This window comes from Mus musculus, chromosome 2, assembly GCF_000001635.26.
Source record: "Mus musculus strain C57BL/6J chromosome 2, GRCm38.p6 C57BL/6J".
NCBI lineage: Eukaryota > Metazoa > Chordata > Mammalia > Rodentia > Muridae > Mus > Mus musculus.
In genome coordinates this window covers 167527388-167554368 of record NC_000068.7, presented here as the reverse complement: position 1 = coordinate 167554368, position 26981 = coordinate 167527388, and the positions used below count along the sequence as shown (strand labels likewise).

General features: G+C 51.5%; 1 protein-coding gene, 1 long non-coding RNA gene and 1 pseudogene across 2 annotated transcripts in view; 1 reads left to right on the top strand and 2 right to left on the bottom strand.

Moving 5' to 3' along the window:
- Positions 1-1057, bottom strand: part of Gm11476 — a 54539-nt gene extending 53482 nt beyond the window's left edge. The window contains exon 1 of the long non-coding RNA XR_866991.2: positions 947-1057. This is a non-coding gene — a long non-coding RNA (predicted gene 11476). The remainder of the gene's footprint in view (positions 1-946) is intronic.
- Positions 1058-11554: 10497 nt separating this feature from the next.
- On the bottom strand, positions 11555-16174 carry Snai1 (snail family zinc finger 1). Its single transcript, NM_011427.3, has 3 exons — positions 15998-16174; positions 15171-15698; positions 11555-12470 (listed from the first exon to the last, which is right to left on the bottom strand). Exons 1-3 carry the CDS (start codon positions 16077-16079, stop codon positions 12286-12288), a joined length of 795 nt encoding a protein of 264 aa, NP_035557.1. The 5' UTR covers positions 16080-16174; the 3' UTR covers positions 11555-12285.
- Positions 16175-18926: 2752 nt separating this feature from the next.
- Positions 18927-19384, top strand: Gm11474 (annotated as a pseudogene).
- The last annotated feature ends 7597 nt before the right edge of the window (positions 19385-26981 follow it).

Genomic DNA, 26981 nt, shown 5'->3' with positions numbered 1-26981 from the left:
TCCTGGGATGAAAGGCGTGCTCTACCCTCTCCAACTAACCCAAGGAGGATACTATTGTCACTTTGTTTCAAAAAATAAAAAGTGGCTGGGAAGATGGCTTAACAGGATGGCGCCTGCCACTCAGCCTGACAGCCTGGGTTAGATCCACCAGGATTCACATAGTGGGAGAAGAGAACTGTTCCTACAAGCTGTCCTCTGACCTCTACACACGAGCACACACATGTACACATGTACACACACATGTGCACACGTTGTACACACAAGACAAATGAAATATAAAAAGAAATTTGCTAGTATGGGGCATGGTAACCCACACCTTTAATAATGCCCACATTTGAGAGGCAAAGGTGGAGGGATCAAGAATTCAAGATCTCTGCCTCATCTACACAAGTCTGAGACTAACCTGAGCTACACGGGATCTCTCCTGTTTCGCTTTTTAAAAATTAGTTTAAAAATGAAACATGAAAAAGGTCCAGGCAGTGGTGGTGCATGCCTTTAAGCCTTTAATCCCAGAAGCAGGCAAATCTCTGAGTTCAAGGCCAGCCTGGTCTACAGAGCAAGGCCCAAGACATCCAGGGCTACACTGAGAAACACTGTCTCAAAATACCAAAAAACAAAAAAGTGAAAAAGGGGGCAGCCTGGACTGTCACTCAGTAACATGACACTCCTCTAGTGTTATCTTGAGGACCCCGCTTTAAATCTTTAGTCCAACAAATAATAAATAAAGTCATAGGTCAATACAGACCCAGGATGGCTCCAAGACAGTTAAATGTCCCCTGGGTGGCTTCCAGTCCACACAAACATGCACAGGAATGTTCCCAGCAGGGTTTTCCCCAAGAGTCAAGGAGAAAACAACCCAAGTCCCCCTAATGGGTAGGTAGTATATATCCATACCAGGGAATATTATTCAGCCTTCAAGAACAAAAACAAACAAACAAACACAAACCTTGCAGCGAACCACCTGGCTGAACCTTGAAAGCACGGCCTATGAGAAAGGCCAGACGCAGAGCAGAGCATGCAACGTGTGTGACCTACTTTATGACTCCATGCATAAGAAATGTCCTGAACAGGCAAAGCCACAGACACAAAGCAGATGCGGCTCAGCAGAGGCAGGCGGGGGTGGGGTAGGAGAGGGGGAGGGACCATCCCTGGGTCTGGGATTTTGTTTTCTGGTGATGGAATGTTCTGGGGTGAAGAGTCAGGCTGGTGACACAACCTGGGGAACATGGGAGAGCCTGCCTCGTTGTGCCCTACCTAGAAAGCCATTAAAAATCCCAGCTTGTCACCACTTCCCTGACAGCTGTGTCCTTGGACAGGTCCTTTGTCTCCCGACCTCAGTCCCTGACTTCTCAAAGGGGCTGTCACCGCCTGCCCGCCTCTGTCCCAGCAGAGAGTGACTCACCGGCCAGGGCTGCCCTGCTCTTTGCGTGCCTGTGGGAGGGGAGAGGAGGGTATTCCAGTCTCAAAACTTCAGAGGCCCAGAGACTAAGGACTCCAGCCCCAAACACCTTATCTCAAAAGTCAAACTGGGATGGGAGATGGTCTAGTCAGTACGGCGGGCACTTGCCTCAAAATGATAACCTGAGTTGCTTCCCCCAAACCCACTCACATAAAAAAAAAAGCCAGATGTAGCAGGGATGTCTGTAATCCCAGCCTTGAGGAGGCCCCCTGGCCAGCTAGTCTGACTGAATCAGGGGCTCCAGATTCACTGAGAGACCCTGCCTCAAAAAAATCAGGTGGGAGGCGACTGAGGGAGACACCTCTGGCCTCCAGGTGCATGGTTACTGGCATGCACAGAGAAACACACTGATTGCACAGATCAAACAAAAGCACCCACAGAATGGGTCTTCTCCCTCTCTGTCACCTCCACTTCACTTCAGGATTACCATGGCGACGGTCCCATCTTCCCTTCTCTCTTCCTGTCAGAAAGTGTTCACCAAGCACTGAGTTAATGGGGAATTCCCGGGGTAGGGAGGATGTCAGTTGAGTGCTTGCTCCAGGTCACAGCTTTTCTTCCTCTGTTCTTGTTCATATGCAATATATTCTAAATTAAATAATTTATTATTTTATTTACATGTTATATGTTATGTCATCTGTTATATATATATACTATATAGAACTTATACATTAAAGTATTTAAATTAAAAATTAAATTAAATATTATTATATTATTATTATTATTTTACACCCAGCCAGGTACAGTGGTATATACCTTTAATCCCAGCACCCAGGAGGCAGAGCAGAGGCAGGCAGATCTCTATGAGTTTGAGGCCAGCCTGGTCTGCAGAGTGAGTTCCAGGATAGCCAGAGCTACACACACAAACCCTGTTTTGAAGAAAAGAAAAACAAAACAAAACAAAACAAAAGCAAAAACAAATAAACAAAAAAATCCCCCAAAGTTTGCTTTTACATCCCTGGGGTGGAACTAAGGTTGTTAGCCTTGGAGACAAAGCTGCTTCACCCCTCAAAACAGGATCGAGGGCCCAGGAAAGCCCCCTGCCCAGCCTGGGCTATTTCCTCGGGTAATGGTGGGTTTCCTTGGGGGATCCCCTCCTGAGCAGTCCCCGAGTGACATGGGTTTCATTTCTCCTTGCTATTGTCATTTCTATCCACATTGATGCTTTTCTTTTGACCAGAGCTGAGCTGTAGAACCCTGGGGGTCTCCATGCCAGTACAGGCCTTGGAGAGGGAGCAGGCAGGCTCAGGCTCCAGCCTGTGCAAAACAAGCAGAGTGTGAGACACGGGCTACCCTCTGGGCAGCAGTGGGAAGGCTCAGTGGGTCCGTGAAATGGGCACGGTAGCAGCTCTGCCTGAGGCAGGCCCACACCTGCAACCGCCTGGGAAGGAGGAAGCTGACGCTTGAGAGAGGTTATGCCACTTGCTGTGGCTCACACAGCAAACAGATCAGCCATGATGCTGAACTGACTGCTGAATCCAGCCAGTCTGGAGTCATGCCCCTTTTTGCTGAGGGCCACTGGCAATCTCTTGAAGACAGGTGATCATCTGTTCACAATACTATTTGATTTGTATTAGTGTTGTTGCCTGATGGAGTTTGTTTTTCTTGTTTGTATTTATTTATTTATCATTGATTTAATGTACATTGGTGTTTTGACTTCAAGGATGTCTGTGCGATGGCGTCAGATCCCCTGGAACAGGAGTTACAGATAGTTGTGAGCTGCCATATGGATGCTGGGATTTGAACCCGGGTCTTCTGGAAGAGCACTGGTCCTCAGCCAGTGCTCTCAACTGCTGAACCATCTCTCTTGCCCCTTTTGTTTTGCTTTAAAGACTGGGTCTCTTGTCATCCAGGCTAGCCTTAAACTCACTCCGTGGCACAGGCAGGACTTGAACTAGAGAGTCTCTTGCGTCAGTCTCCCAGATGCTGGGATTACAGGAATAGACCACCCAGGATCCTGAGTGCTTGCTCTCTTCTCTGGCTGAGATGTAGATCAGGTCTCACCCTTCTGCCTTTCATCACTTGGGTCTAAACATCCTGGTGCCAAGATGCAGGCTGCGACCACCTCCTCAAGAGCTGACCTGGCAGCCCAGGCTTGTACCCCACAGCCTGTGCATAGGATCTCCCTCAAGAGTGCAAACACTCACCCCTCCCTCAGTTGTACCCTCCCGTGGCTCCCTGTGCACCCCAGGACAAGGTCATACTTCCACCTGCAAGGTCCTGTGTCTAGTCACAGCAAACCTTATTCATCCACACCCCGGTGCCTGCTCACCCTGTGACCCCAGAGGCCAGGGTTAGCTGAGTTTTGCTTAAGGCTGCTCTCTCCTAGGAGTTACACAGCAAGATCTGACTCACTCCGTCTTCTCCCCACCCTCCTTCCTTCTCCAGGCTGGCTGACTGACCTCTCACAGGGTTTGGTGTATAAATAGTCAAAATCGCATGGTGGGGCTGGAAAGGTGGCTCAGTGGTTAAGAGCACTTGTCGCTCTTTCAGAGAACCAGCTCCGCTTCCCAGCACCCACATGGTGGCTCACAAGCACCTCGAACTCCAGGTTCTGGGGATCCCAGACCTCTTCTGACCTCCACTGGGCACTGGGCTTATATGTAGTACACAGACATGCATGCACGTAGAACACCTATACATACAAACTAAAATAAATCTTTAAAAAAAACAAAAACAAAAACAAAAAAACAAACCTACAAAAGGTCACGAATACTTTAAAGAGACCCGTCCAATTGTTGGCAACTGGTTGACTTTTAAGACAGAGGCAGTGGGTCCAGGCCATAACCCCAGCACACACGAGGTTGAACCAGAAAGATCCAGGTTCAAGGCCATCCTCACCTACTCAGTTCAAGGTTGACTGAGGAGACCTTGCCTCAAAAAAAAAAAAAAAAAAAAAAGGGAAGGGCTGGGGAAGCGGCAAGATTGCTCAGTGGGTAAAAGAGTTTGCTGCACGCACGACACGAGCTGGCTAGCCTAACTGTCGTCAAGGTGAAAGAGGAGAGCTAACTTTGTGGCATTGTCCTGTGACCTCTGACCTCTACTCATGGGCCCCCTTCCACCATAATACAAGTAAAAGTTTTAAAAATTTAAAGCAAGACAAAAAGATAACCTGAGAAGCTGGGGGTGGTGACATGCACCTATGATCCCAGCGTCTGGGTGGCAGAGCCAGAAGGTCGCTTGTAAGTTTGGGGCCAATCTGGTCTTACCTAGTGAGTTCCAGGCCAGCCAAATCTACATAAAGAGCCTATGTTCTAACTTCACATTCTGTTGCACTCTGACTTAAAAACCATGGAGGAACAATGTTTGCTGGCTCTATCCAGCTAGCTTTCTTATACAGCTGAGGACTACCTGCCTATAGAATGGTACCTCCTACAGTGGGCTGGACCCTCCTACAATTAACAGTCAAGACATCCCCCCAGAGGCCTGCACGCACACACACACACACACACACACACACACACACACACACACACACACACGAATGGAGCTGGGTGTAGTTCAGTGGTAGAGCACTTACCCAGCATGCAAGGTCCTGGGTTCCATTCCCAGTATCCTCTACGTCTACCCCCATAAAGACAAGTTCAAGTTCTAAGCACAGGATTCATAAACACAATTTCATTTGCAACAGGCTCTTTGCAGATGTGACGGAGCCAAACATAGCTTATGGCAGAACAGCTCTGAGTTTAACAGGACCCCAAAGGAGGCGCATCCTGGAACAAAGACTCCAGGCAGGCTTTTCCCCTGGGCCTCGGAGCCTTTACCCTGAGGATCCACTTCCTTTGGGTTTCTGGTCAGTGATGAAATCTCACTGCTTCAAGCTGCCCAGGTCACAGCACAGCGTTTTCAGAGAAACCGTGGAAAGGCCAGAGATACACAAACCCCATGTGAGCAAGCAGAAGAGGAGTCCAGATTGGGGGGTTTGTCAGCCACACGTTGTGGTCTGGAACCTTCTGATCTACAACGGTCACAGGATCCCCCTTAGCCCACAGGTCTGCGATGTCCTTACTCACTCTCCAGCACTCATGACTCTGGCTACCACGGCAAAAGGCTGGGCCTGTAGCTCAAGTGTGTGAAAGACACAAGTTGAATTGGTTGTCATTTAAGACACTCAGAAGTAAAACGAACCAAAGGGCAAACAGTAATACAAGAGCTGAGGGTTCAAATCTCAGGGCTTCAACTGCTTCTACTGACTTACTCGGGGTAAGTCACTCACCCTCTCTGTGCCCAGGCTAGTCCCTAGGTCAGTTGTGAATGTCTGCTGCACTGATCTCAGTGTTTGACAGAGTGGCAACAGGCAAGACAGAGAACAGACTGCAGCTCCCCCTGGGTGGAGTTGATGCTCTGGAAAGAAGAGGGCCAACAGTGGACCTGTGAAGGGGGACAGGTGGACACGGAGATATGTGTTTTATCAGACGTTAGTAGCAAGGGCAAAACAAGGCAGGAAGGACTGTGGGACAAAGAGGAGAGGGATGGTGGGAGGTGACCCTGTGGCCCCCTGGACGGAGTGTTCCTGCTGAAGAGAACAGGGCGTAAGCTCACCTGGAGTAGCTGAAAAGAACAGGGAGAGCGAGCGGAGGTGACAGGGCTACACAGGCCCCATGGGACAAGAAGAACTGGAGATTTGGTTCTAGTTTGGTTTTGCCACAGTGGGGTCAAAACCCAGGGCCTTGTGTAGGGTGGGCAAGGGTTCTATCAGTGAGCCGTGGCTCAAGCCTGTTTGATCGATTGGTTGATTGTCAAGGCAAGGTCTCACTGTGTAGCCTGCTTGGCATACAGATCCACCTGCCTATACCACGTGTCGGGAATAAAGGTGTATATCACCGTGCCCAGCTAATTCATTTATTTTTTTGAGACAAAGTCACTCTCACTATGTAGCTCTTGCTGGTCTGGAACTCACTACACAGATCAGCTTGGCCTCGAAGTCTCAGAGATCCACTGACGGCTTCTCTCTGTGTGCACCCCTGAAACTGATACATTGGTTATGTATCACCGCTGTTTTTTTGTTTTGTTTTGTTTTTTCCTATTGAAAGTCTCATGTAGCCCAGGATAGCCTCACACTCCTTAAGTAGTCAAGGATAACCTTGAACCTCTGATCCCCCTGCCTCCACCTCTGAAGTACAGGAATTACACCACGCTTGGGTGTCTCTGGGGTGGTTCCGAGCCCTGTGTGCTCGATAGGCAGGCAGACACATCCTAAGCCACATCCCAGCCTCGTTTGCTTTTTTATTGAGAAAATGTAAATGAAGTTCTTCAAGACCTGGAGTCTGGGGACCTAAAGCTCCAGGAAAGCAGTGATGGCGTGGGTCAGCTGATGGCGTGGGTCACCTGATGCTCATGTCGTCCCCTCCCAGCCCTCCCCCTCCCCCTTCCCAGTTCACATCTTATGGGCATGAATATTTTTGCCGGCACATATGTACATGTACCATGTACATGCTTGGGGCCTGCAGAGTTCAGAAAAGAGCATTGGATCCCCTGGAACTGTAGTTACGGACAGTTGTAAGCTGCCCTGTGGATGCTGGGAATCGGACCTGAATCCTCTGTAAGAGTAGCTAATGCTCTTAACTGCTGAGCCATCCCTAAAGCACCAGATTTTTTATTTTGTTTTGTTTTGTTTTTTATTGAGGACATAAATTCCTATCACATTTGTGAAACTGACCATTGAAAAGCAAGAGAAAAAAAAAAAAAGGTTGCCCCAGATCCCTGCCTGCTGGGACCCACACATCCCAGTCTAGGGGATACCTCTGAGCAGTTGCCAGGCCACTAATAGGGCCCAGATGTGCCCAGAGGTGGCCCTGGCTCCAGACCTGCCTGCTGGGACACTCACCCGGGGGTGGCTTTACAGCCAGTTTATTTCCTGGAATGATTTTAAAGAAAATCCCAAGGGAAGAGCTAATGGCCCGGCCAGATCCTGCAGCCCCGAGCCGAGCCGCATCTCCCCAGGCCCAGCTCGAGCTTCGGTGGAGACAGGGGCTTGTTCTTAGGCAGGAAGCCAACTGTCCAGCGCAGTGAGAAGGGCTGTGCTGAAAGGGCTCCATTTTAGGACCATTGCAGCAAGTGGGTTCTTTGTTTGGTTTTCAGAGACAGGAGCCCAGGTTGGCCTCCAACTTAGGAACTTGCCACGGATGAGCTTGAACTTCTGTGCTTCCTTCCTTCCTTTGACTCAGAGTACTGGGATCACCTGCAAGCACCACCTCACCATGCGGCCCCAGCGGACGCAGTGCGGGGACCAAGCCCAGAGCTTCATGCCTGCTACGCCAGCACTGGACCAACTGAGGCCCATCCCAGCCAGCCCTCCCAGGACAGACATATCGCCGTCTATCATGGAAGGAAGTGAGGCACTCAGCTCAGGAACTCAAGGCAGGAACCTGGGGGCAGGAGCTGGTGCAGAGGCCACCGAGGAGGGCTGCTGACTGGCGTGACTTACTCAGCCTTCTTTCTCTGACCATCTAGGGCCACCTGCCTGTGGATGACATCACTTACAGTGGGCTGGGCCCTTCCACATCAATCATCAATCAAGAAAATGCACCACAGGCTAGCTCACAGGCATATCTTACAGGGGCCCTTTCTCCACTGAGGCTCCCTCTTCCCAAATGACTCCAGCTTGTGTCAAGTTGACATGAAACTAGCCAGCACAAACTGACTTTATAGATCAGGCTTGTCTTGAACATACAGAGATCCACCTGCCTCTGTCCCCCAGGAGCTGACATTAAAGTTGCCTGCCATCACACCTGAGTTTTATTTTGTTTGTGTGTGTGTGTTTGTTTGTTTGTTTTTCTTTTTGAGATAGGTCTTGCTATGTAGCTCAGGCAGACCTTGAACTCCTGACAATCTTTTTGCCTTAGCCTCCAGAGTGTTGATGTGGGCCACCAGGCCTAGAAGGCCTGTACTTTTAAAAAATACTAATATTGGGCGCACGCCTTTAATCCCAGCACCCGGGAGGCAGAGGCAGGTGGATTTCTGAGTTCAAGGCCAGCCTGGTCTACAGAGTGATTTCCAGGACAGCCAGGGTTATACAGAGAAACCCTTTCTCAAAAAACAAACAAACAAAAACATAAAGAGCACTGACTGCTCTTCCAGAGGTCCTGAGTTCAAATTCTAGCAACCACATGGTGGCTCACAACCATCCGTAATGAGATCCGATGCCCTCTTCTGGGGTGTCTGAAGACAGCTACAGTGTACTTAAATAAATAAATCTTAAAAAAAAAAAAAAAACTAATATCACAGGCTGGGGCTGTAGCTCTGCAGTCAGCCATAGAGCACTTGACCAGCGTATATGAGAGTCTGGGCTATCTCTCCAGCACCACAAAAAACCACAGTGCTTATAAGCCCTTCAAAGCCCTTCACACAGAAAGCAAACACTCCTCTCTCTCTCTCCCTCTCTCTCTCTCTCTCTCTTTCCTTTTTTTGAGGCTAACCTAGTCTACAAAGTGATACCTTCTCTTCAAAGCAGGGGATAAGGGTGGGGTTGGCTTAGATTGAAACTTCATTTGTAGGATTTTTGCCTGGAATACACAAGGTTTTGGTGCTCTATCCTCAGAAGAGCACAACAAGACAGAGTTGTATACATCTGTTATCCCAGCACTTGGGAGGTGGAGGCAGGAGGGTCACTACTACATGAAGACTTTGTAGCTAGCCTGAGCTACACAAAAGCCTGCTTCAAAGATAATGCTTAAATAAATAAATAAAATAAACGGTGGCCGTGTTGGTTGGCGCATGCCTTTAATCCCAGCACTTGGGAGGCAGAGGCAGACAGATTTCTGAGTTTGAGGCCAGCCTGGGCTACAGAGTGAGTTCCAGGACAGCCAGGGCTACACAGAGAAATCCTATCTCGAAAAAAACAAAAAACAAATAACAAACAACAACAACAAAATGCTTAAACAAACAAACAAACAAAATAAATGATGGCAGTGTTGATTGGCGCACGGCTTTAATCCCAGCACTTGGGAGGCGGAGGCAGGTGGATCTCTGTGCCTTCCAGGCCAGCCTGGTCTACAGAGTGAATTCCAGGCCAGCCTGGTCTACCGTTTGTTCCAGGACAATTGGAACTACATAGGGAGACCCTGTCTCAAAAACAAACAAATCTAAAACTCAAAGAAGGCCTCCCCTCCCGCCTCCACCCTTGATTCTCTCACTTCTCCTTGGCTAGTTTGGCTGCCTGCCTTCTCCTAGAGACAGCCTTTTCTCCTCACGTTGTCAAAAGCTGCACATTTCTGTGAATAACCCTTTGCAGTCCCCACCCCAGTTCTTCCCACAGAAGGCTGTCTGTCTGTCTACTCGGCCCCAGGCTTAGAGAGGTTCCTTCTGGGACAGCTGTGTCCTCTCTCCCATTTACTGGGGTCCAGGACCAGTCCCAAGGAAGCGAGGAAGGCCCCAGGCTGGGTGGGCAGTAAACTACCCAGCCACCATAGCCCTGGCCCGAGCCCTTTGTCACCTGCTATGCCACCTCCATTCCTTCTCCTAGCTCTAGTCTCTGCCCTGCCAGGCGGCCTATGGGACCTTGGTCCCAGCTGCTGTCTCTAAGCCCCTTGGCTGCATTCTGGGCTGAGGTTCCAGAGAGGCCCTGATCTCCCTCTCCTCCTGGCTTTCTAGTGCCCCCAGCCACATGGTCTTTCTCAGGACAGCTTCTCCCAGCCCCACAGCCTACTTCCCCTCCCCCAGGATTCTCCCATCCCTCTTCCTCCACCTCCATCCTTCCCATCCTCCTCCTCCCTCTCTGGAATGTCAACCCTCCCGAGGGCTCTGGATGCCTTGGTGGGAACCCTGCCTGCTGCTCTCAAGTCTTCCCGGCCTCTCATTCCATCCTGGCACTGCTGCAGGCGAGCAGTGTGTTTAATTGCTTGTTTGTTTTCTGTCTCCCCGACTAGAACAGAGTTCCTGAGCACAGTGACTCTTCACAGGGACTGGCACACCCCGGCTCACAGTACCCACTGAATGACTGAAGGAATGTTTCCTCACAGCCTCTCCAGAGACAGGCACTGTTGCCTCGGATTTCTAGAGGCAGAAACTGGGGCCGAGAGCAGAGAGACTCTTGCTTGCTTCTGGCAGCGAGAGGTGAGAGTCAGGGCCAGGAGCCAGGCCTACCTGACTCCCAGCACGCTCAGAACCAGGCTGACCAAGTCCTAGGCACTAGACCTGGGGCCAGGCCCTCAGCGCTGAGTCTGGTCCTGGAGGCCCATCCCATCCCTCCAGGCCCGGGGTGAAGTCACTCACTGTTCAACCTATGTGGAGGAACCTCCTGGGGACACAGTAGGCCTTCAGCTCGTTGATGCCCAGCCCCCAATACCACCTCACCAACCTCCCCTTCAGGGAGGCCTGCCACAATTTGGCGATTGTTAGAGACTTTTTTTTTTCCTTTTGGGAGGAAAGCTGTAAGTCATTAGGCTGTTCCCGCCTGCGGGTCACCATTTCCTGTTTAGAAGACTCATCTCTCCTTTGGAGCTGGAAGCTCCCCACCCCCCAGCCGGGTTGGAGCTGGGCTGGCTGAAGCTCCCAGCCGACGCCTGCTCAGCTCCCCACAGGAAACTGGCACCTTCATCACCTTTTGTGCTTAGAAAGGACACTCATTTTCTCTCGAGCCCCAGGAGGCCCTCAGAGTTGAGGTCACCAGCACCAACTAGCCTGAGGTAAATTGCTCCAGCCCTGGTCCTCCAAGCAGGAAGCTGTATGACCCCTACCCTTTGGCCTGGCTTCTCACCCTCCTGGCTCCAGCCAGCCCATTTCCTTGCATCAAAGACCATTTGGTACCCAGCAGCCAGACAGAGGTGTGGGCCTGCCTGACAGGGAGGCGCTTGGGAACAGGAAAGACATCCTCCCTTCAGCTGGGAGGGGCAGCTAGCTCTGCCCCAAAGACCTGCTATGGTGGAGCCAGAGCTCCTGGCCAGGCTGTGGCTAAGCCCCACAAAGCACCTTCCCAAGAGAGCCCGAAGAACTAAGAGTTCAGGAAGCTTGCACTGTACCAGAGTGGGACAGATACCAGGCCAGGCAGCCCAGGCCCCAAAGTTCACGACTAGTTAGAACTCCAAAGCACAAGACTTAAGGCCCTGCCCCTCCCTCCTGGAAGTCCCTTTATGGTGCCCCCACCCCAACACTGAGCACTTTTTAGTATATAAATTAACCATTTTATTGAATATCAATAAACTGTACATATTAACTATACAAAATGCTGCTTACAATATAAATACCTTTAAAATGTAAACATCTTTCTCCCGGGGCCACCTGTTGGGCCCCAAAATAGTTCTGGGAGACACATTGGCCAGGCTGAAGCACCCCACTTGGCCCCTAACAAGTGATGGCCATTATTCATGGTCCCTTCTGAGACAGTTAAACTGCTGTGAAACAGGTGTCACCAGGACAAATGGGGGCGGGGGCTGAAACAGTTGCCCAGGCCCAGGGGCACCTGGACATGTGTCCAGTAACCACCCTGCTGAGGCATGGTTACAGCTGGACGGGGTGGGGGGGAGGGGAACTATTGCATAGTCTGTTGTACCTCAAAGAAGGTGGCCTGAAGGGTCCTTGAGGGAGGTAGGGAAGTGGGGTCCCCTGAGCGGGGTTCAAGCTTCCCAGCCAGTGGGTTGGCTTTAGTTCTATGGCTCGAAGCAGCTGTGTCCAGAGGCTACACCTCATGAATACTGAGGGGTAGGAGGCTCTGGGCGGGTACAAAGGCACTCCATCAGCCACCTGCGGCAAAGGCCACCAAGAGAGCCAAGCAGGAACCAGGTCCAGACATGGACGCCACAGGTCCCCGGACCAAGGCTGGAAGGAGTCCTGGCAGTGAGGAGGAGGGTGAGCTCCGGGAAGATGCCAGCGAGGATGGGGAGGTAGCAGGGTCAGCGAGGGCCTCCGGAGCAGCCAGACTCTTGGTGCTTGTGGAGCAAGGACATGCGGGAGAAGGTTCGGGCACAGGCCTGGCACTGGTATCTCTTCACATCCGAGTGGGTTTGGAGGTGGGCACGCAGGTTGGAGCGGTCAGCAAAAGCACGGTTGCAGTGGGAGCAGGAGAATGGCTTCTCACCTGGGGAGAGATACCAGCAGGGTTAGGAAGGCCTGGACAGGGCCCGGTCAGCCCAAGCACAGCCAGACCTGCACTGGATGCGGGTCTCTGGGCTTCCTGCTGTGCAGCCCTGAACACCACCAGACTGCTGAGTCTCCAAACTCCAGGCGGGGCTCACTGAAACAAAGTCCTTCCCACCTGGCAGGCACTGAACACTTCTGATTGACCTGTCATCTGTCCCTTCTGCAGTCCTATTAGAGGTGGGGAAACTGAGGCACAGAGGTACGCAGCAGGCTCTAGGTCACCCACCATACCTCCATAGCCCGGGTTGTAGTCACTGCCTCAGGCAGGGGAGCTGCGACTGGACTTCCTATTACCAGCCTTGAATTTACTTTGATTTACTTTGTCTGGGACAAAGCTTGAGAGGCAGCCTGGAGAGGCCTCCCCACCCCCACCCAGAGCCAGCAAGGCCATTCCTCTGCATGCTGCCAGCAGCCCACCGCTCTGCAGTAAGGAAGCTCTCCTTAACTAACTGCAAGCCCAGGGGCTTACAGACATCTGGGATCCTGACCGGATCCGTGCCCAGCCAGGGCTATAAGGACACACGGGGGCTCTGTGTCCAGTAAGTGCTTAATTACATGCTGTGTAGCTGAAGACTTCTGTGGGTTTGTGCCCCCGAGGATGGCTGAAAGCGGCTCTGTTCAGTGAATACCTGAATTAATAAATGTGCTTTTTAAAAAAGGGGACCTGAGCCTGGGGGTCCATATTTGTAACCCAGCATTGTAGAGACAGAGGGAGGAGGGTCTCTGGTTTAAACCCAGTCTGGCTGAGTTAACAAATACCGACAAAACCAAACATCTGCTGCACCCCTACTATGTGCCAAGCATGAGGCTGTAATGCCAAACGGATTTTCAAAACAAGGCAAGCCTCCCGTCCCTCCCAGCCTGCTAGTCCACAGGCGGTGCCCTTTGGTTGGATTCTAGTGATGGAATTCGGGGCTGAGGAATGGCGCCTGGGTGTGCTGAGCCTCTGGATAGAGGAAATCTCAGCAGGGATCCTGCGGGATCCACCCACTCAGCAGGTATTCACTGAACAGAGCCGCTTTCAGCCCCCCTAGGGGGCACAAACCCACACAAGTCTTCAGCTACACAGGTGGGGCTCCAAAGCCCTGGGTGGTGGTGGACCTTGGCAATCTGTGGGTCCCTACAAGTAAGGGGTGTTGCCCCCTCCCTAGAATGGCCTAACCACTACCTGTCCGTTTAGCAGGGACAGGCGAACTGAAGTACTTAACAAAAGGGAGGTTTCAAGATAACACAGGGTGGGATGGAGCTGGGAGTCTCTGGGCTTGCACAGGAAGTGTAGACACCCCCCCCCCCACACACACACACACTCTCTCTCTCTTCACAGATCCCCGACCCCCAGACGCCTTCATAGTGTTCCTGGCAAGTGTGAAATCGGCACCAGGCCGGCTGGGACAAAGGCCACTAAGGGGGACACTGTACATGTGATACCCCCTGGATTAAAGGGGCCTGCCGTGCAATGAGCCAGCAGCTGCGGCCAAGAACAGGTGCTGGGCACCGCTGCCCCGTGCACCTGCTCTAACCCTGCAGGCCCCCACCCCCTGGGCTACCATTAAGACACACAATGGAACTCCTAGAGAACTGGGTGGTGCATTTCAAGGAGGGTTTTGTCTGAGCCATGCCTTTACATCAAAACAAAGTCCCTGGGGGGTGGGGGGTGGTCGGAGGCAGCCTAGGACCCTGAGGGCTTCAGCTCTTCCCCAAAGTAGAGCCCCACAGCTTAGCAACCCAGCCGGAGAGAGGCAGCCTGTTACACTTTTATAGGTTAAATCTGAGGCAATCCGTGCCTGGGGGGGGGAAACGGGTAATCTTATTCAAGTAATAAAGGTGTCAGTGAGACCTGCAAATACCTCCCTGCCACCCCCAGGCCTCACTGCCCCAATGCTGGCCACCACAAGAGACGCACAGCTCTACCCCAAAGCCTGACACACTTTCCAAAGAGCAGCCCAACCGGAACCCCCACCAAGCCTGGCTGAAGCCTTCCCTCACTTCTAGAAGCTTCCCACGTGGCCCAAGGCTGAGAGGACAGCAAAGTCATGTCTTTGTTTCTCTTCTTAAAAAAAAAAAAAAAAAAAAAAAAAAAAGATGTGTCTATTCTATTCTTGTCCTACATGGATTGGTATGTTGCCTGCATGTATGTCTGTATGAGGGTGTCAGGTCCTCTGGAACTGGACTCTTAACAGGCAGTTAGTTAAGTTGTGAACTACCATGTGTGCTGGGAATTGAACTCAGGACCTCTGGAAGAGTAGCCAGTGCTCTAACCACTGAGCCGTCTTCATAGTCACTGGGAAGTCATTTCTTAGTGGCACCTGCACCTAGCACTTCACTCTACAAAGACCCCACGAAGTGTTCTCTGATACATTTTAGAAACGAGGAAACTGGGGAAGTTCTCGACTCAGGATTCAAGGCCAGGTGCAGAATATCCTGTCTAGCAATATCCTGTCTGACTTCTACAGTGTGGGTTGAGCCCGGATAGGGAACACCTCTTCACTCCTAGCCTCGAACAGCAAGGTACAGAATGGAGAACAACCAACATCTACTTTGTCCACTGCTTGGCAGCCTTAGGAGTAAGTGTTGAGTCCCCCCAGGGTCTAAGGCCAAACAGCCCAGACTCAGAGCTCAGCTATGCACACTCACTCACCAGTGTGGGTGCGGACGTGGCCCTGAAGCAGCCAGGGCCTAGAGAAGGCCTTTCCACAGGTCGTGCAGACACAAGGCAGCGTGTGGCTTCGGATGTGCATCTTCAGAGCGCCCAGGCTGAGGTACTCCTTGTTACAATATTTGCAGTTGAAGATCTTCCGCGACTGGGGGTCCTTGGCCACCGAGAGCCTGGCCAGCTGCTTGGGAAGTTGGCCCAAGCCAGGGAAGGCGATGAAGGCCTCGGCCTCCAGGGAGGAGGCCGAGGTGGACGAGAAGGACGACGGCGCCGGCGAGGGCGGGCTGGGCGGCTGGGAGCTTTTGCCACTGTCCTCATCGGACAGCGAGGTCAGCTCTACGGCCTTGGGGCTCTCCCGCAGCGGGAGGGTGGCCCAGGCAACCGGCCGCACTTGGGGTACCAGGAGAGAGTCCCAGATGAGGGTGGGCAGCGAAGCGGCGGGGTTGAGGACCTCGGGCGGAGGGATGGCGGCCAGCAGGTGGGCCTGGTCGTAGGGCTGCTGGAAGGTGAACTCTGCGGGAAGAGAAGAGACAGCAGGGAGTCAGCTGAGCGGATTCTCGGGGCGCCAGGTGGGGGGGCTTCCCGCCCGCCCCTCCCCTCCCCCGCCCGGACTCCGCAAAGCTACCCCCGCCTTCGAGTCTTCAACTCCCGGAGCCTCCCCGTCCCGGGTCAAAGACACCCTCGGTGGATCCCAACTGCCAAGACCCGGAGCTCCAGATCCACCTGTCGCGCCCGCAGAGCCCGATTCTCACCTCCCCCCAGCACCCTTGGGATCCCCCCCAGCCGCCCGCGTCCCGCACCCCACCACGCACCCACACACGCGTCCTGCAGCTCGCTATAGTTGGGCTTCCGGCGGGGGTCGGACGGCTTCCTGACCAGGAAGGAGCGCGGCATGTTGGCCAGAGCGACCTAGGTAGTCGGGGTCACCGGGTCGCGCAAGGTCGGTAGTCAACTCCGCTCGCGAGGCCCGGCCGCACACTACGATCCCCTAGCAGCAGCAAATTCCTTTAAGTACCAGGGCTGGGGGCGTGACCGTACTGTTGGTCACGCCCCTTTGTCAAGGCTGAGCCAATGGCTGGCGGCGGCGCGGCCGGAGACTGAGACCGGAGCAGGTGCGCCTGGGCTGCTGGGGCTCCCGCCGCGTGGCGCTGAGATTCCGCTTGGGCTCCTCCCGGACCGGACCGCGCGGCTTCCGAGCTCCTCGGGCGACCCCTGGTGGCCGCGCCTGCCCCACGACGAGCGCGGTGCCCCGCAACATCCCCGAGCTGCTGACCTTTGGGCGCTGGGGAGCCAGAAAGTGCGATGATATGCACGCGCTTAGGGGTTCCTGGAACTGTCTACACAGCCCTGAACAAAACACTACCCAGGGATGCCCTACGCAAGGATGGCTTCCCGGCCGTGGGAGAGAGAGACAGACAGAATAAACAGAGGATTCGAATACTAAAGGGAGGTGTGATTTGATGAAAGGAGGTGGGGAGAGACAGCTGTGACTGTCAATGAACGGTCACCTGACAGGGGAGGGTGTCTATGACTTCCTAGAGGAAGTGAAGAAGCACCGAGGGGAAAGGCCCGGGGTAAGAATCAGTAACTTCTGCCTGTCCAACCTTTGAGAGCAGGTTCCAGGATGAGGTTGGTGTTGGGCAGACCCTGAGGGGTCCGATTTCCTGGCCTCGGGTCTTTGGAGGAGTTTGGACTTTGCCTTACAGGCACTGGGGAGTCACGGAAGGACTTTCAGCTGAGGACGGACGTGTTTAGAGTTGCATTGTGAAACACCAATAAGGGCAGGTGCGAGGCAGAGGTAGCAAGGACCAGGGCTAAGGCTCCCGACTTCCTGAAAATCGTGTTGGAACGTTCACAGGGAGGAAGGGTGGCCTCGGAAACCAAACCCACACCCCCATAGTATGGGGTTATAAACACCTATAAAGCAGAGGGTCTACGGAAACCTCTGGGGCACCAGCTAGCATCGAGTCTCTAGGCACTGGAGGTAACAACAGGGAATAGAATCAGACTCCCAGCACTGGGGGTGGGGGGTGGGGGAGTGGGAGGATGGTCAGACAACAGGCAACCATCGTGGAGAACACTGCCCTCTGGGTAGATTTAGTTCATCCATGAGTCTCCCTGAGTCCAGAGGGAGAGCACACAGCGCCCCACCACCACCCTCGTCCCAACGGACAAGTCAGCTGACTAGGTTTTGACTTTTCTCCATCCCCTATGATCAGAGAACAGGCTTTCCTACCACGGGGCCTTGCTTGGTACCTGCCTTCCTCCAGTCCTGTTTTCTCTTCCAGATCCACACCTGGCTAGGCTTCCTTTCATCCCTTTCATCCTTTGTTTCAGCAGCCCCCCACTCCACCCCCTCAGCCTCCCCCAAGCCTGCTTAGTAAGAAGGAAAGAGAAAGGCAAATGAAGCCCACAAGGGGAGGCCTGTTCACAACCTCACACCTGCCAGAGGCCTGAAAGTAAAACTTGGTCAAATGATGGATGCTGGCTGGCATGCCGCTTAGGAAAGGTGTGACTTAGCCCCTAACGGGTGACAGGTGACTCTCCACGCCCAGGAAGCTCCCTTCCTAGGCCGACTGCCACCTAGGGTTTTTCAGCCAAGCTTTTCCTCAAGAGTGTCTGAAAACACCTAAGCCCGCCCTGCCCTCACTGGCAGACACATCCTGATTCGCTTATCTAGGGCGGGGTTGTTGGCATCGAATTTTAACTGTCAAAAGGACTGGATGCCTCTAAAGAGCAACCAAAGCTAAGAACCCACGGCCAGCCTCAAACCCAGACCAAACAAAAGGACAGTCCTGACACCTGTAAATAACCCCCCCCAGCCCCCCACAGGGTTTCTCTTTAGACCAGGCTGCCCTTGAACTCAGAGATTCACCTGGCTCCACCTCCCAAGTGCTGGGATCAAAGGTGTGTGCCACCATGGCCTGGCTGACACCTGTACTCTTAATATCAAAAAGAAAAAGGAAGAGAGAGAGAGAGAGAGAAAGAGAGAGAGAGAGAGAGAGAGAGCAGAAATCCCAAACAAAACAAAACAAAACACTCAAATATCTATCAACAATAGACACGGACTAACCAGGTTGCATACCCACAATAGAAGACCATACAGCAGCAAACAATAGCTACAGCCAGATGGGGGATACATCTGTATCCCTTCTACTTTGGAGGCAGAGCTAGAAAGCTTGGGACTTTGAGGCTAGCACTGAGAAGCCCGTCAGGAAAAGAAAGGAAGGCAGGCGTAGAGTATGTACAATTCCACACAACAAGCAGGACGTGGTGGCGCACGCCTTTGATCCCAGCACTCGAGAGGCAGAGGCAGGCAGATTTCTGAGTTCGAGGCCAGCCTGGTCTACAGAGTGAGTTTCAGGACAGCCAGGGCTATACAGAGAAACCCTGTCTCGAAAAACAACAACAACAACAACAACAACAACAACAACAACAACAACAAAATCCATGCAACAAGGCAGGCTGTAGAGTGTGTACAATTCCATGCAACAGCAGAATGATTCCCACCCCACAGTGATAAGCAAAAGCCAGGAACCAGTGTGCGGTTAGCTGCAGCTGGTCAAAAGTAGGAGTGGAATAGAATTCTGGACGCTCCTGCACTTCCAGAATGAAGGGGGGAGGGACGGGGGGTGGGGTGGGGGGATGTTTAATGTAGAATCTTCTTTAAAAAAAACAAAAAAAAAAAAACCCAAAAGGTATTTATGGCTGCTCTTGTTGTATCCCAAGCCAGCTCCCGACATGGGACTGAAGGACAAATGAAAGAGGCTCACTGGATCCGGAGACCCCAAAGAGGAAGAGGAGGAGGAAGAATTAGGGGACCCCGCCCCCAACAACAGTGAGAAAGCACTGTGAACAGCTGGAGAAGTGTGTAAAGGCCCAGGAACAACTAGAGTTGTGTGATAAGCGCGTGTCTTCCTGATCACAGTCAGAAGAGGGCTGTACAGAGGAGCTCTTTGACTTCCTGCATGCACGGGACCACTGTGTGGCCCCCACGCTCTTTAAAAGCTTGAAGTAAATGTGCAGATTCACCTGCCTCGGCCTTGTCCCTGGGAATCAGGAACAGTTCCTTGTGGATTTGAACATTGGTTTCTAATGCAGTGAGTTCTTCAGAACCTCACTGATTTGGGCAGGTAGCTTCTCTTCTGCAGTAACTAGCAGTGATGTCATCTTAATAAACTGATCTGCAAACTGGCAACAAAATGTATTTACTTATTTACTGTTGTTGTTTTTGAGATACAGTATCACTTTGTAGCCCTGGCTGTCCTGGAATGCACTCTGTAGACAAAGTTAGCCTCAAACTCACAGAGAACTGTCTGCCTCTGCCTCCCGAGTGCTGGGATTAAAGGTATGCGCCAGCACTGCCCATCCACATTTTTATGATTCTGTTTATATGTATGTGCCTGTGTGAGTGCATACCACATGTACAGATGTCCTCAGAGGCCAGACTCCCCTGGCATTTGAGTTAGAGGTGGTTGTGGGCCACATTGTCACTGCTGGGAGACAAACTCACTCAGGTCTACTGTAAGAGCTATTGCTCTTAGCTGCTGAGCTATTGATCCAGCGCTCTCTCTCTCTCTCTCTCTCTCTCTCTCTCTCTCTCTCTCTCTCTCTCTCTCCAGTGTTTCCTAGAATTCCAGATCCTCCTGCCTTTATCTCCCTAGTGCTGAGATCTTATGCAGGAACCTAGACTGTGTAGTGCTACAGGTCAAAGCCAGGCTTGTGTGTGAGTTGTGTGTGAGCTACATCCAGAGCCCTACCCTCAATTCTTTTGCTGTTATTTTGGATCTTTTTTTTTTTTTTTTTTTTTTTTTGAGAGAGTGTCTGTAACCCAGACTGATCTCAAACTCACTATGTAACCAAGGATGACCCTAAACATCTGACCCTCCCCTTCCCAGGAGCAGACATCACAGGTCTCTAGAGACCACCTGAAGGAAAGGTATTTGGCTGGCAAAGGAAATGGAAGTAAGTCTTGTTTCCTAGATAAGGGGAGATCTTTGTAAGTAGCCTTTGAACTTCAAAGAGACTATTCAAAGTCTTTTGGTATGACTGACTGATAACAGACTGGTATCTTGTAGCCCAGGCTGTCCTCTAACTTGCCCTGTAGCCTACAACAGTCTTGAACTCCTGATCCTCCCACCTCTGACTCTTATATTCTAGGGTTACAGGTGTGTACAACTACACTCAGTTTTATGCTGTACTAGGAATCAAAGCCACAGCTTCCTGTTAGTGCAAGCAAGACTCTTGTCAAATGAGCCAGCCATACAACCATATTTAACACACACACACACACACACACACACACACACACACACACACACACACACACACAATATGCAGAGATAATGCAGTTGTTCAGAGCCCTCGATACTCTTGCAGAAGACCTAGCTTCAGTTCCCAGCACCCACATGACAGCTCACAACCATCTGTATCTCTGGTTCTGTGGGATCTAGTGCGTTTTTCCTTTTTCTTGTTACAGTGCACAAACATAATGCAGGTAAAAACACCAAGACATGTGTATGTGTGTGTGTGTGTGTGTGTGAGAGAGAGAGAGAGAGAGCGAGCGAGAGAGAGAGCTATATAGTCATGGCTCTTCTAGAACTTGCTATGTAGACCAGACAGCGACCCACCTGCCTCTGCCTCCCATGTGCGCACACCTCCATGTTACCACACCTCTAGCCTGAACAAGAAAATCTTTAAGAAACTATAACATGCAGGAGGCTCTGGGTCAAATATTCAGTTCTCCAGCCCAAAAAAAATTACCTCAGGAGAACTTGTGGTCCTCGCTGGGTGCAGGGACCCAGGCTAGCCCTGGCTGATTGACTCCTACTCCAGGTGAGCTTCTCCAGGCGGAAGTTACCTAGCTTCTAATCCTCAAGTGAAAAGCTAGGTGGCTAGCCTGGTGTAGCTGTGCGTGCCTATAATCCCAGAGGAGGCAGACTATCTAGATCATCCTTACCTACACATAGCCCCATCCAAGGCCAACCTGGGCTACAAGACACTTTGGTGGCTGCTGTCTCCTGAAGATGTCAGAGCAGGTGCAGAAACACCTGGCATCTGAACCTGGTTGCCCATTTTCCTCCAGGCTTTGGAGGACCTGAGCCCCAGAGGTGGGTGAGGAGAAGCAGGCATTCTCTGCCAGGCATAAGTCTGAGTGGATCTTCCTGGTGTCCCCACTGCAGTTCTCACAGTCCTTGCTGGGGGCTGAAGTGAAGACACCCCACCCACCCACCCCAGGAGGTGAGACCGCCCGCTAGGCAAGGCCCAGGTAACAGGAGCCGACTTTGGGGTACAGGCAAGAGCCAGACTGAATCTTCTTGCAGAACAAGAAGGGTTTAGAGACTGGGTTTCTATGTGTAGACCAGGCTGTCCTGGAACTCCCTCTGTAGAGCAGGCTGCCCTTGAACTCAGAGATCCATCACCTGCCTCTGCCTCCTGAGTGATTGGATTAAAGGCCTGTAATGCCACACCGAGAAACACATTTGGGATTGTTTGTTTGTTTGTTTTGGTTTTGGTTTTGGAGACAGAGTTTCTCTGTGTAACTTTTGGCTCTGTAGACCAGGCTGGCCTTGAATCCACCAATCTCTCCCTCCAGAGTCCGGGATTAAAGGGGTGTGGCACCACGGACAACTTCATTTGCTTTTAAGACAAGTTCTCATAAGCAGACTTATCTCCTCGTTATCCTCTTGCCTCAGCCTCCTGAGGGCAGGGACTGCAAAAGATCCTTCTGATGTATAATATTCTTCCCAAAAGCTCCCCGTTGCTCCCCATCCCACCCTACCCCCGGCCCTCGATGGAGGCGCAGTCCTCCTTCGCCCTCTGCTGGCCAAAGTGCCTCCCTGCATCTCTCTGTCCTAGGAGAGCAACCTGGGACTGACTGATTTGAATACACAGCTGCATTTCTTCAGGTGTACCTTCACACCTAAACGCAGCGTCTTTTTGTCACCACGAATGCCCACCTCCATGCCAGGCAGTGCCACACTACTGCATTATGATTCCCCGTGTTCGTCGGTCTGAAATAGGAGCTAACATAGGCCAGGCTGGCTTCGAACACCTGTCCCTCTTGAGTGCTGGGCTTGCAGGTCTGTGCCACAATAGTCTTGTTCTACCCACTCAAGTCATCAGGCTTGCTTGGTAAAGGCTTCTGAGCCACGAGGTTTTTTTCCTTTGAAACCCGATCTGGGTTCACTGGACCTGTGATCTTTCTGCCTCAGCTTCCCAGGGATTTGGGATTGCATCTTGCACCGGGAGGCCACACTGTAAGCATTTTATTCTGTGGATTTTGCTAGTCCACACAATTTGTTTAACCAGGGAACTGGGGCTGGGCAGGATGGATGCCTTGCTGTTTGTCTGTTTTTCAAGACAGAGCTCTCTGCCTGTTGCCCTGGCTGCCCTGGAACAAGCTCTGTAGACCAGGCTGGCCTCAAACTCACAGAGATGGGCCTGTGTGCTGGGACTAAAGGTGTTTGCCACCATCACCCAGCTTTTTTTTTTTTCCCCCTGCCACAAATAAAACAAGCAGTTTCAGGGAACGGCTGGGCTCATCCACTTAGCGCTACACCGCCAACATAGCCGCTGCGCGCCATAAAAAAACATGACATCTATCTAAATGTCCTCCAGAAAGGTTAAGTCCCTCCAGCAGGGAGTGGAGGATTCCTTTGCAAACTCGGTCCACACCAGCTATTGTCTCCTTCCCTTCTATCTCTATTGCCTGAGATTAGGACCTCTGGGCTGGCATTTGCAATGTGCACGGTCAGTTTTTAACCTCTTTTGGGGGTTTGTCTGATTCCACCTAGACATTTACATCCAGAGCTGTTTCAAGTTCTTTGTATTTTAAACTACTTGTCAAGTCCTCTTGGTCACCAGGCTGATGGCTTATTGTTTCTTCTTATTTATGTACAGAGAAGGTCTTACTAGGTAGGCCTGGCTGGCTTGGAACTTGGTGTGTAGATCGGGCTGAACTAGGAATTAAAACCAGGCATCTGTGACTTACATCCCCAACCCTTTCTCTTTATTCTGGTGTGCATGCCATGCGAGAGAGTGTGCGGGCTGGAGTGTGCATGTGTGTTCCCTTGCACACGTGTGTGAGTGTGAGTGAGCAAGGGTGCCTGCCACGTGCCGTGCGTCCTTCCACATTTACTTCCTGCTGGAGATGGAACTCAAGTGTCTGGGTATCGAGCACCATCACCTGCTGGTCTGGCTCCCAGGGTTCCCTGCGCTTACTTTTTATTATGGGTAAGTTCTCATCTCTAAGTTGCTCAGGACAACCTTGATCTGCTTCAGCCTTCAGGGAGTCCTTGGAGTTTCTGGGGTCTTATCTGGCTACCGAGCCTGACCAGGAACTTCTCGTTTCCATTACAAGATTCCCTGGCCCATTGATTAAGTGAGGAGATGGAAGGCAGAGCTGACCTTGACCTGAAGAACAAGGGGGCAATGAGAGGTCAAAGGTCAGCCTCAGCTTCTATCTCCATCTTTAAAAAACAGAGCCCAACCTGAGGTTGGGTGTGGCCGTTCACACCTTTAATCCCAGTACTAGGGATGAGGGTACGTTGGGGGTTGCAGAGGCAGGTGGATCTCTCAGTTTGAGGACAGCCTGTCTACAGAACTAGTTCCAGGACAGCCAGGGCAACATAGAGAAACCTTGTCTCAAACAAAACAATAGGAAACAACAACAAAACCCAAAACAAACAAAAAAAGACAGAAAAGAAAAAAGACCCTCCTCACCTGCCTGAAAGCAAACAGTGAGTATCGGATACAAACTGTCCTGGGGTCAGGGTCCAAGTACTTTGAGCCAGGCCCAGAGCAATGGGTTCATTCCAGCCTTCTCATCCCACCAGGGGAGCACCCGCTAGGGACCTAGGGACCAGGCTCTCCCAAAGGGCCCACAGAAAACCAGTGGCATCCACCCTAAGGCCCTATAGCTAGGCACAAAGAAGTTCCAGACGCCAGAAGTAAGGGTGATGCAGGACATTATCAGAGATGACCCCAGCACAATGGGATAATTTGCATATGAGAAGGAAAAAGTCACGAGGCAGTTAGAGACCCATAAAGCTTTCCAGCTGAGACTAGAACCCAGTAAGGATGCCCGCCTCTGGGGAGGGAGAGCAGGGTTGAAAGCAAGTCCTCTGCTGCATTCCATGCCTTTTTTTTTTTTTAAATGATGTATTTACTTATTGTATGTATGTGAGGACACTGCCCTGTCCTCAGACACACCAGAAGAGGGCATTGGATCCCATTACAGATGGCTGTGAGCCACTATGTGGTTTCTGGGAATTGAATTCATGACCCCTGGAAGAGCAGTCAGTGCTCCTAACTTCTGAGCCATCTCACCAGCCCCCTCCCATGTCTTAAGTTGTATAATTTACTTCTACAGCTGTGGAGGTTGAACCCGGAGTCTCTGCATGCTGGGGCAAGAGTTCTGCCTCCGAGCTACAGCGTGAGCCCCTGGCTTGTCTTTCTGCCTTTCTGTTGTTGTGATTACCATTTGCAAATATTCATGATGTTATTTGTTTACCCTCATTTTTCAAAGACTTACTTACTGAAATCATTTTTTATTTCTTTCATGTCTATGGGGGTTTTACCTGCACATATGTATGTGTATCATGTACACACCTGCTGCTATCAGAGTTCGGAAGCGGGCAGATGCCCTGGAACGGGAGTTCTGAGCCACCATGTGGGTGCTGGGAGTTGAACCTATGGCCTCTACAAGAGCAGCTAGTGCTCTTAACCACTGAGCAAGCTCTCTAAGCTTCAAAAGATTTAATTATGTATGTGGGAGGTTGCATGTATGTGTGTGTGTGTCTGTATGTGTGTCTGTCTGTGTGTCTGTGTGTGCATGCTCATGAGTGTGTTTGTGTCTGTGTGTCTCTGTGTGCATGCTCATCAGTGTGTGTGTGTGTGTGTGTGTGTGAGAGAGAGAGAGAGAGAGAGAGAGAGAGAGAGAGCAGGAGCAAAGGTGTTGGGGTCCCCTGAGCTGGAGTCACAGGTGGCAGTGAGTCACCCAGTGTGGGTGTGGGGAACCAAACTTGGATCGTCTGTGAGAGCAGCTCATTCTCCCATCACCCGAGCCATTTTCTAGCCCTCCAGGTTGTGATTTTGAAGTGGGAAGTCCACCACAGAGGATTTATTAAAGAAGTGATAGTGTCGACCGCGAAGTGTCTCAGCAGGTAAAGGCCCTTGCTGCCAATGACCTCAATTCTCTCCCTGAATCCCACGTAAAGGAGGAAAGAAAGAACTGACTCCACGATCCAGTGTCCAGCGAGCTCCACAAGTGCTGTGACCTGTTCACACCAGCACACACACCACACACACACCAGCGCACACACCACACACCAGCACACACATTACACACCAGCGCACACATTACATACCCGCACACATCACACACAAGCATGATAAACACATTTTCAATTTTAAGATAAGCAACAAGCAATGGATGGGTTCTCTCCCAGGTGTTGAACTTTGATACCCTTTCTGTGGGTGGAAACTGACCCACTTCTATCTCCCAGAAAAGCCAACTAAGCTCAAACGGCACTACAGACTATACACACACACACACACACACACACACACACACACACACACAAAGAGAGAGAGAGCTCGAGAGAGAGCTCAGTGAAGTCTTTGTCGCTCCAGACTCAGAGACACTTTGCATCCCTAGTGCATTCTCAGAGCATCTAGGACTCTCCTCTGCGGCTCACCAGCTCCCTCTGCAGCCTGGCCTGGCATCCTCCCTCCTCCTCCTCCCTCTTCTTAATGTCTGACATGGACCCTTCCCTCCACTTACTCACTTACTTACTTTGTTATCCCAGTGTAGAACAGCAGTTGATAAACTCCAGCCTAGTTTGTCTTGAGGTTTGTCTAGCCCCTCTAGCTAAGAACGCCTCTTACAGACATCCCTGCAGTGGGTTTAAGGATTATCTGAATTCAAAGCCCTAATTACCAGGTAGCCCAATTAGTGTTAACTTCCAAGAAAGAATTCTATGAGGGTCATGAGGTCCAAGCCAACCTGGGTTACGTGTCTCAAAAAAAAAACAAACCAAACAAACAAACAAAAAACTGGCATTGTACGTACAGGGTATACAGTCATACATGCAGGGAAAATACTTATACGTATAAAAAAATTCAAACTAATAAAATTAAACAAAATTCACAGCTGACCATCCACTCCATCTCCACAAGGACACTGCTGGGATGCTGCCCTGTGTTGCACCGGCGAACAAAGCAAGCAACTGCTCAGGTGGTAGCTGTACCCTGGCCTGCTACATAGAAGTAACAGAGCGTGAGGGAGCCCAGGAGCCCCAAGAAGTCAGAGGTGGGGAAGGAGAGGGAGAGGGAGAGGGAGGGGAAATGAGAGAGAGAGAGAGAGAAAGAGAGAGAGAGGGAGAGGGAGAGAAGGAGGAGAGGGGGAGGGAGAGAGGAGGGGGGAGAGAGAAAGGGGAGAGAGGGAGAGAAAGGAGGGGAGTGGGAGGGAGAAAGAGAGGGAGGGGGAGGGAGAGAAACCAGTCCAGTTTATAGACTTTTTCTTTTGTGTGTCTTTGGGGTCACCCAGAGGTTGAACTCTGCTTTCTCCTGGGCACTGGCTCAGGGATGTTCTCTCAGATGCTCATGGGCCCTCTGGGCCTCATCCGGGGCTGTAGAGCCTTCCCAAGCTCTCCTGACAGCAGGTTTAATCTTTTGGGGATTTCTTTCCTCCCCACAGGCCCTAGGCTTCCCATTTTCTAGATCTCTGAACCACACAGAGGGCAAGGGACTGGTCCAGAGAGGGATGTGGGACATACGTACGAGGGTTTAAGC